Genomic DNA, 10103 nt, shown 5'->3' on the forward strand with positions numbered 1-10103 from the left:
TTGTTCTCTCACTCGATTCTTGGCTGGAATCTTTATCTGAAAGATACAGTAACCATGAACAATAACAATATCAATTATCATTAGAAATTGTATTAGAAGTACTTATCTTTTAATTTCAATTTTTGTTCTGTAATTACCGCCAATCATCCACTGGGATGACAGTCCCCTAGGACGACAGTGCCTGAGCACTTAAGCTTTGATTATTTTTCTGAATACTTTAATTTATTAATAATTAATTTATTTTTCAAAATCAATAGTATTAACAAAAATCACATAGATCTACGTATTATATTCAATGTTATATAATTTTACTTTAACATACAAAATTTCGATTGTTAAGGCCAACGTTACTGAACATTTTAATCATCATATCCACAAATGATGTTTATAATGATGATATTGTGAGGATAAGGATGATGATAATGTTCATGATGATGATGAGGAAGAGATGATGATGATAATGAATTAATAAGTCACATTTATCCTCTATGTAAATTAGACTAGTTATTATTTGCTATTATTCGCATTGGCAGAAATTATAGAGGGCGCTATTTAAGGCCTTTTAAGTGAACTGATCAATATGAATGCTGCATATTGACCGTCTCTCTAGCGAAAGCAGTGTTCGCCGACAGTAAACAACAAAAGAATTATTCAACTTTACGGCGACCACCAATGTCTGGACTAGGCAATTGGAAGTGCTTTAAGTCGGCAGAATTTGGAGACAACTCCTTTATTTGTTTTGTTAAATTTACCGACCTATGCCTAGGCCTACTCACCTAATACCCTGGGACGTACACGGGGAAATTCTTGTACACAAAGTTGGGCGTAAAGTCGGGGGTGGGATTATACCTGGGAAACTACGGAAAGAAGAAAACTAAAATGCCGACCCTGAATTTCGAATTTCGTAAATTTTGGGTCAGTCGGGCTTAGCCAACACATTTTTTTTTTTGTTGCCTAATCCAGGGTTTATTGATGGCATACAATTTTACAACTTTAGATGGTAGGCCTATGGTCATGTCAACACAAAAAAGTTAAAATCTTATATAAAAAACACACTAGGTCATTGCTTTAACCACTGGTTGGTGAAAATTCATTATGCATGACAAAAAAATGTTAGCGGTCTTTGGAAGCTTGTTCCTGAAATTCATCAACACAAATTAATACAAACGCTGTGTGTTGCATTAGGCCTATGTCTCACATTCACAAGGTAAGTAATATACTAATCTTAATAACAATAATATTAATATTGAAATGTTCTTTACCTAAACATCTTGGGCCACTGTAGCCATGGCGACATGTTGCGTTCACATCACAGCCAATGAAACGATCACAGTTGTCACAATGACAAACTTGTAGACAGTCAGCGCCATACTTGCCATTTTTACATTCTTAATAATATAACAACAAAAGAGTTAGATTTTATGTTACTATTATATGAAGAAATATTAAACGTTCTATTTAAAAAAAATGCCTTGTATACGATGGCTATTTTTCTGCGTAATTATTTTTAGTTGTGATTTACATCTGTAAAATTACATTTCGTACACTGTCAGACCACATACTGAAATTATCAATATACTTGTATGATCATATTGTTGTTCTTAAAATTATTTTACTGTTATGAGGCCTTTTAATTATTTTTATCAATTATTACATTATTTATATTAGTAATAGATTGACCTAATAATGGCGTACACGTGAATATTTACCAAGTTATTAGAACAAAATAATATTAGCGTTATATACATAATTTAGCTATATTGTAAGTTTGTATTATTTATAATTACATGAAAAAATTATCTTTTTAATAATGATTATGTAGTTTGTTTAGCTTCAGGAAAACAGATATTTTACATAATTCTATGTTACCTCTAAATTTACCATAAAAGAAAATTGAGAACTGTCGGTTAAATGTGAAGGAAGAATTTGGAAATTTCAATCCGTTATAAACTTACTCCATTTACAACGAAATCCTTTCCAGCCGGCGTGGCAGGCACAACCCTGTGGCGCTGGTGGGCAAATCAGTTTCCCTTCGCATCCTTCATTATTACCAGTTGTGCATTGGGTTCCACCGTCGCGTCCAAATGTATTGCCACCAGTAGCTGTAAAACCAAAATAAAAAATTTACGGTGCAAACCAAACCTAAAATAATTTATAAATATTTACATGCCGGATAAAAAAGGTAATTTGAAATCGAATATAATACTTTACTTACCTGCTATTGAAGATTTTTTTTTTCTCCATATTATTTTTTTTAAAAGTGATGATAATAATGATATTATTACTAACAATTTTTAATATTAATGATGATGATTGTTGTATATAAGAAGAAAAAAAATTGTTAGCACAATCAAAGACTACGTTTTATAGTCAAAATACAAATGTATATATTTATACCGACATGGTTTTAGATTTTCTTGACGGAAATTCCTTTTCCTGACGTTTAACAAATTACAAGTTTCTTACTTATCGGTCGTATGTATCCAAATTTATTTTAACATTAATCATTGAGATTATAGAATGTCTGGCAATACAAATTACAAAATCGACTGTAGTGGACAGATACTGTAAAGCCTTATTTCCTTTAAATCACTAACTATCACTACACAGCGTTTTCAGTGTAATCATTTTACTGCGTAGAGTCCCCAACGCAATTAGGGAGGGCTCCCCAATTCGACTGACAAATCAATATCACTGAAACCTGTCTGTGATAACGTGTAGCTGTTCTATGAAATCCAAGATTTAGGCACTGCTGTAGTAGATAGAAGCAATGAGGATTTTTCGTACATACGGTAGTCTTGGAAGCAGCGCTTTCATTTCATTGTAAAATTTGCTATTCTAACGCCACCACGTGGTTGGCATAAAAGCAAAATATTTAACCATTATAATGTACTGTATACTCTAACTTCCATTGATACACTGAATAGGCTACGTGATTGACTGATATTGAAAACCAGACATGCTAAAATTTTGCTGTTCGATTCCATAGGCTGGAGTCGAGTAGTTTAGGTGACTTATCTTGGATAGGCGTTCCAAAGAAGGCAAAAAAAAAATAACAATATTAACTTAGGTATTCCAATAAACTGTAGCATTCACCACCAAAAATTAAGGTTGGTATAGAAAATAGTGGCTAAAAAATCCTAAATAAAACTTTCCCTTTTCTTTAACCATGGTGTTTTTCCAGGGTATGCACTGCATACATTACTTGCCTTTCGGTCCTTTACTGCTTCTGTATAGATAGTTCTTCAATAGGCCTAATTACACTAATTCTTAGCTTGAATTCCTCAAGTTTAAGTCCGGTAAAAATTATATAATTGTATAAAATGTAAGTATGCTGTATTCATTTATATACTCACGTATTTCGCAATTACTTCCATCAAATCCCGAAGGGCATATACAGGTCCCGATGTATGTATCACACACCCCTCCATTGTAGCACACATCGCAGCTCATGTTGCAATGAGGCGGAGACCATTTATTATGTGGACATTCTGAAACACAAGTCAGCCATATCCATGCTAGATGTTACAATTATTATTGTCAGAATTTTTTTATTTTTAAGTAGAGTTTTTTTCAATAGTCCATAAAATCTTACCTGCCAGTTTTTTTCGTGGTAAAATAATATGTAAGTAGGCATAAATAAGCATTTAGTAAGGTCTGATTGTACTGTATAAAAGACATAATTTTTATCAACCACACCCACGTCATTTTGAGTTAAAAAAAAACGCTTCGTACAGTAAATGAAAAGAAAGGCGCTATACAAATAACAAGTAACAAGTAGGACATTCCTTAACGTCCAGACTCTTTACACTTTTTATATAACAACCAGTAATATTTTGCTCAGACTCAGTGTTCAGTGTTTTTTTTTTTTTTTTTTTTTTTTTTTTGTAAAACATTAATAATACTTTCTTGTGTGTGACTAGCTTGATTTGTTAGTTTTTCTAACTTTTTAAAAATGAAAACCTCATTTAAGATATTACCTCGGCCTCAATTTGTTTTTATTTTGATCTTATCTTACAATCAAATATTGAAAATTATTTTTGTACTGCAGTATGTTACTGTGCTGCATTATAGAGGATGGTATTACATAGTCACACCTACTGCAAAAGGTACATAATAAGGCCAAAATATTTTTACAGTATAACCTTTAAAAACAATAATGCTTTTACTGTGTATGACTAGCTTCATTTGTCGGTTTTTCTATTTTTGTTTAAATAGAACCATCATTTGACAATTGTACCTCAGTCTGAATTTGTTCTCAGTTTGATCATATTTTGTTGAGTAATTTTAGCCTCAGTTTTCTTATAAAATATGCTCTTATAAAAAAGTGTATCCAATTACATGAATGATAGTACACATACCATGGAGGCTTCTTGAGGTGACAAATTCTTATACTCTAATATTTGTATGAGGTGATAATCTACCCTAACATCTTCAGTTTAACATTCGATTTAAATATATATATATATATATGTGTGTGTGTGTGTGTGTGTGTGTGTGTGTGTGTGTGTGTGTGTGTGTGTGTGTGTGTGTGTGTGTGTGTAGCATTTTTATTTAGTCTGAAACTGCATCGTTTCCTGATTTGTACAGATGCAATTTCGCACCTCAGTTTCCGGCCACCGTGGGGGTGAGGTGGATAGGATGTCTCTTGATATATTCATTGTATAAGGTTACCAATGTTATCCTATCCCCACCTTCTAAATGTCAACATGAATCTGAAGGTCTACCAACATCATGCCTCCGATTTAACCAAAACAATCGAAAATTGAAATTAATAAGCAAATTAAGACACTTTTTGAAAAGCATCTTTAAAGTATGAAAATGACATGTTCGGGCATCTAATGTGGCATTCGCAAAAATCTCGAACGTCACCCTACCATGGTGGGGTTGAGGTGGATTTGAAAAAAGCTACATGAAAGCACCCCAACCCTCTCTTCCTCCCCACTACCAACGAATAATTCTGGATTCCTCAGAAAAAGAGAGAATGTAAGAGACACAAAGATAAGGGCCAAGGAAAAAATGCGACAGAGAATGCATGGGGAGACGGAAAGAGTGTCGGGAGTTGCAGAGAGGGGAAGAACAGTTAGACATTTGGCTAGGAAATCAAAATGCTGTAAAGTGGAAGTTATTAATTGCACCAACGATAAAACCTACCTCTTACAATCAGCTGCATAAAAGCGTGTTTTCGTTCTTCCCATCTGTCATATTCAAAACATTCATAAATCCCAGCATCAGCTACGGTAATCGTGTCGAATATAATCTTCTTCAAACCGTCCCATTTATTTTCTAAAGTTCCGTCCTTCGCCCATCGTAAGTCATTTTCACTTCCGTTAAATTTTTTGACGCCCAATATAACGTTGCTATCACCAGCATTAACTGTCTTGGCGCGAACAATCGGTTTTACATAGGCTGTGAAAATAAAAGTCAATGTGCATTGTTTGTTTCATTGCATTTGATAGAAGCCTCTTAAAATAAACACTTTCCAATCAAAAATTGTCTAACTGTATTTGTGTAAGTGTCGGTCATTGTGTGTGTTGGAGGGTTAGGAGAGGGCATTCAGGCGTCTTTTCAAAGGTAGACTGTTACAAATACGAGCACCAGAGAATGTAATTCTTGACCGTCCAAGATTAATATGACACGAAAAAATAGCTAAATTAAAGTGATTATTAAACCGAGTACAATATGAATGATCAGTAATTTAATCAGATGAGGTAATCTATTATTAAATAAATAAAAATAAATAAATTTAGAGACACATAATTTATAAAGTTTAAATATTTAAGTGAATAGTGAATAAAACAGTGGTGCTGAATGTTCTCTAAACGTTCTGCAAACTATGGTCCGCGGCCCGAATGAAAGGGATGAGTCATAAGCTAAAGATAAAAATAAATATAAGACCTGTCCTAGAAAGATCACTACATTAAACAACGCCACACATTTCTTGATAACCGAATGCCCGTGTGGATACTTTATTAATAAACATAATACCTGTATAGTAAGGTAGTCTTTCAAAGTTGCGGAGTAACGTAGTGTGCATTAAAGTTTTTGGAAGAAGGAGAAAGCTGTGACGTGTGTGGCTGAACCGTGCTTGGTTAAATCATGGTAGAAAGAAAATAATCAACAATTGTAGGTGGGGGTGTTGGGAAACACAAATGTACGGCATTATTTATTTAATAAAATAATATTTAATTTGTATACAATGAAATTTTATCACTGAGAGAACAGATAATGATGTCAAAATATTGCATATACATGGAGGCTTAATGATCAAAAGTTCTTGCCAGGATTTGGTATGTTGGCCCCTGGCGCGGTTGGGCTGATGGGCCGCGACTTTGTGCATGGAATCGTAAATAGACCCTGAAGTAAACGCTGCTCTAAAATCAGAAAATGTAATGCACCTCACACACATATTTTGTGTAACTAAAACAGGCTTTAAATAAAATTCATGAGTATTACCCAAAATCTCAATGCCGTAAGTTAGATGTGGCTGAATAAAAGCACTATAAAGCATAGTTAGTGTGCCCTCAGGGATACAGCGCCGTAGTTTAAACAAGATACCAACCCGATTTTTAAATTTGTTGTTTAACTCAATAATATGCTCTTTAAATAATAAATATAAAATGAAAAAAAAATTAATGACCTATTCATATTAGAATTGTAGGTGTTGACTTGATGGCTGATGGGATATATTTTTCTATTAACATCATTGTGTTCAACTTATATGTGGATGATGGGCGGAGAAATTGATAATTGTTTTGCTGTTCAGTTAATTTATTTTTGATGTATTTTGTTATTGATTGCTTGCTTACATTACTGATGTATTGATTGATTGATTGATCGATCGATTGAGTGATAAGCATCAAAATATATCAAGCTCGTGTTATTTTATATGTAAAAAAAACCGAAAAGTTGAAATTTCATGTCTTAATTTAAGTTGAAAGTATCAAATTTTTGATTGATTTATGATTGTTTAAAGGTCAGATTGATTGAAAAAAAAAATGATGAAACACCGAAAATAATGAAAAAAGGTATATAAAAATGGTAGGGACTGCAAATAAGAGGGAGAAAAAAAAGAAAGAAATCAAATATATAATTAGCTTAGACTAAGTTTGACAAAGAAATGATGATTAAGAATTCATGTTGAAGATGAAAATGAATAAAAGTGATGTTTTACCACAAAAGGAAAAAAAAAAATAATATGCTCTTTAAACGAAATAAATTTATCCAAAGTAACACCAACAGAATAAACTGAATCCGTTTCAGAAAATAAAATTTCATTTATTTTGTTAGAGCCAATGATGGCTATATTTTTATTTTTTAAACGGAAAAAAAAAAAAACTTGGTTTTATCGGTATTTATTGTTAATTTGTTGGTATTACACAAATCAATTGCTTCTTGAAACTGTGTATTAATTTCATATATTTTTCATAGGTTTTAATAGATTTGCATAAATAAAGCTTTAAATAAATTGGAATCATCAGCAAAAAGTCAGTAGAATTTAGTAAGTCATTAATGTAAATTAGAAATAAAATTAAACCGAGCACCGATCCCTGAGGGACACGACAATTTATAGGTAAATTATCAGAAACAAGATTATTTGAAGATACAAAGTGAAGTCTGATGCTTAGGTAATTAGAAATCCAACGTAAAGCTATACCTAAAACTTAGTTTAGAAAGTAATATATCATGATTAATTGTATCAAAAGCCTTGGAAAAGTAAATAAAAATACCGAAAATAAATTTTGAATTGTCTAGATAAAATTGGAAATTATTTACTAAATTTATTAAGGAGAGTTTAGTACTAAATTTTTTCCTAAAACCAAACTTATGTTTATGGAGTAATTTAAACTTCTTAAAGTCTAAATTAACCTGTGTTCTATTTTCAAGGTAAGAAAAGATCCAGTCAAGAGCTAGATTTTCACTCCGACAAATGCTAATCGTAAAAGAAAGAGACGGTGGTCAATAGTTTCGAAGGCTGCCGAGAGATCAAGCAGTAAATGCAACACTCCAAAACCACTATCGATACTGGTTAATACATCAGTTTGCACACGCAGTAATGCAGACTCAGTTCCATGGTCCTTTTTATAAGCTGATTAGAGCACGTGGAGGCATGGTGGAGACAACACTTCGTGCAAGGCGTGCTCAAAATGATGGTCATTCAGCTGTGAGGCAACAACCTTCTCAGAAATTTTGAATACAAACGTCAAGCTCGAAATAGGTAGATAATTTTTCTTAGAATTTCCGAGTCAAGTGTTGGCTTTTGATTAGAGGTGTAATTAGTGCTTTTTTTGTACTGTGTAAGAAAAATAGCTGTCTAGAGAGATACGTTATTCCTTTCCTTATCTATTACACTGCTATTATTAATGATCCATTAATTGATTAAAACTAAATGAGATATTATCGAGTTGCAAATAAATATAATTCAAGAAATAGCGATACACATCAGTGCTGGCGCATATATTTTTCCGACGGGGCAGCCGGTAAAGCTGTCCCACGGGTGAGTGAAAGCCAGTGGACCAGTGGCGTACCGACGAGTCACTTGGCCGGGGACCGAGAATTCTTTCAATTAAAAGATACATGGAGATGTCATAGTCCTAACCCTAATCTTAAACAATTTAAATATCGTAGTAAATAATTTAGCCAATTATGGTTTAAAACATTGTATTACGGAGAAATAGTAGCATAAATGATGACTACTTTGTAATTATATACTTTGAACTAACATTGAGTGTAAAACAGGGGTGTCCGTTATCGCCATTTTATTTTAGCAGTTAGCAAATATTATCAACTAGATATGCTCCTTTTACGCTGCCCAGTATTAGTATAGTCTCCCCATGGTGTGAATTTTGTTCTGATATGACAAAAAAATAGTTATCGTGGAAACAGACATTTGACTACAACAGTGACAATGACAATGAACCAAAAAAAAAATCATTATGCTCGTTTTCTTATTAATGCATTCTGATATGTTTGAAACTTTGAATCAGACATACCAACCTTTAATTATCGCGGTAACTAGCGTAAATTTCCTGATTAGTGAAATAGATAATAATGCAAAAGAGTAGGCCTAATTAGCATATTCACACACGTATCATAAACAATAGGCTCCTTCTTATTACCATCTTGCATTCTGCTTACCTAACTTTAGTTATTGTGGTAACTAGTATCAATTTCCTGGTTAGTGAAATATTAATATGCAAATGAACAATTAACATATTCACACACGTGCCAAAACAATAGGCTTCGTCTCTTAATTGCAATATTGCATTCTGTAAAATTTGAAACCAATCGGACCTAATAAACTTTAGTTATTGTGGTAAGAAACACATTACCAACAGCAAGGACATTGTAAAAACGTTATCCTCCCGAAGCTTCCCTCCTTTGGGGAGGCTAATTAGAATCACAATATAAAATTATAAGGCAAGGTGGCATCAAAGCCCCAGACCGCAATATCAATAGCTTTTGGTAGAAAGATGTTAAATGTATTTCTTAATTTAAATTTCACTTTTCCCCCTATATTATTGCATTTAGTGGGCTGCTGGCGTGCCGTCCTTATATGTGACTCGCCTTTGGCCTTATTCAGAACATCCAATTGTGAGTATCTAAAGTAATTTCTTGTTCGCTTTACAATTTTACGTGCGTTCGTTGTGCAGTTGATTTCACTCTATCAGGGAACAATTAAATAATTTCACTGTTCCCTGACTTCACTCAATAACAATTACTTTACCGCCAGAACCTTAACTTCAATCTTATATGAATTTATTTGATGACTCTCTAGATTTAGTTTGTTTACGGATGTAATGGGCTTCATCGAGTATTGTTGCCAGGCACTGTCCTTTATTAACAATAATAATAATAATAATAATAATAATAATAATAATAATAATAATAATAATAACAATAATAATAATAATAATAATAATAATAATAATAATAATAACAATAACAATAATAATAATAATAACAATAATAATAATAATAACAACAACAATGGTCAAGGATTTACAACACTTGTGACATGGTGAGATGGTCATTACGATCATAAAAGGTCATTTAAGGTCATTCAATGTATATACCATACCATTACCATTTTTTACCTGGTC

At 32.7% G+C, this 10103-nt stretch overlaps 1 protein-coding gene across 1 annotated transcript; it reads right to left on the bottom strand.

The window, feature by feature from the left end:
- Positions 1 to 1093: 1093 nt before the first annotated feature.
- LOC117120444 (angiopoietin-1 receptor-like) lies at positions 1094 to 5409 on the bottom strand (the record flags this gene model as incomplete). Its single annotated transcript, XM_033265469.1, has 5 exons — positions 1094 to 1137; positions 1263 to 1388; positions 1956 to 2102; positions 3357 to 3491; positions 5155 to 5409. Coding segments are annotated over 5 exons (707 nt in total), but the record flags the coding sequence as incomplete, so codon positions are not given.
- Between the last annotated feature and the right edge of the window lie 4694 nt (positions 5410 to 10103).

Source organism: Anneissia japonica, unplaced genomic scaffold (genome assembly GCF_011630105.1).
Source record: "Anneissia japonica isolate Jap-2015-1 unplaced genomic scaffold, ASM1163010v1 scaffold288254_len121080_cov147, whole genome shotgun sequence".
Lineage (NCBI taxonomy): Eukaryota > Metazoa > Echinodermata > Crinoidea > Comatulida > Comatulidae > Anneissia > Anneissia japonica.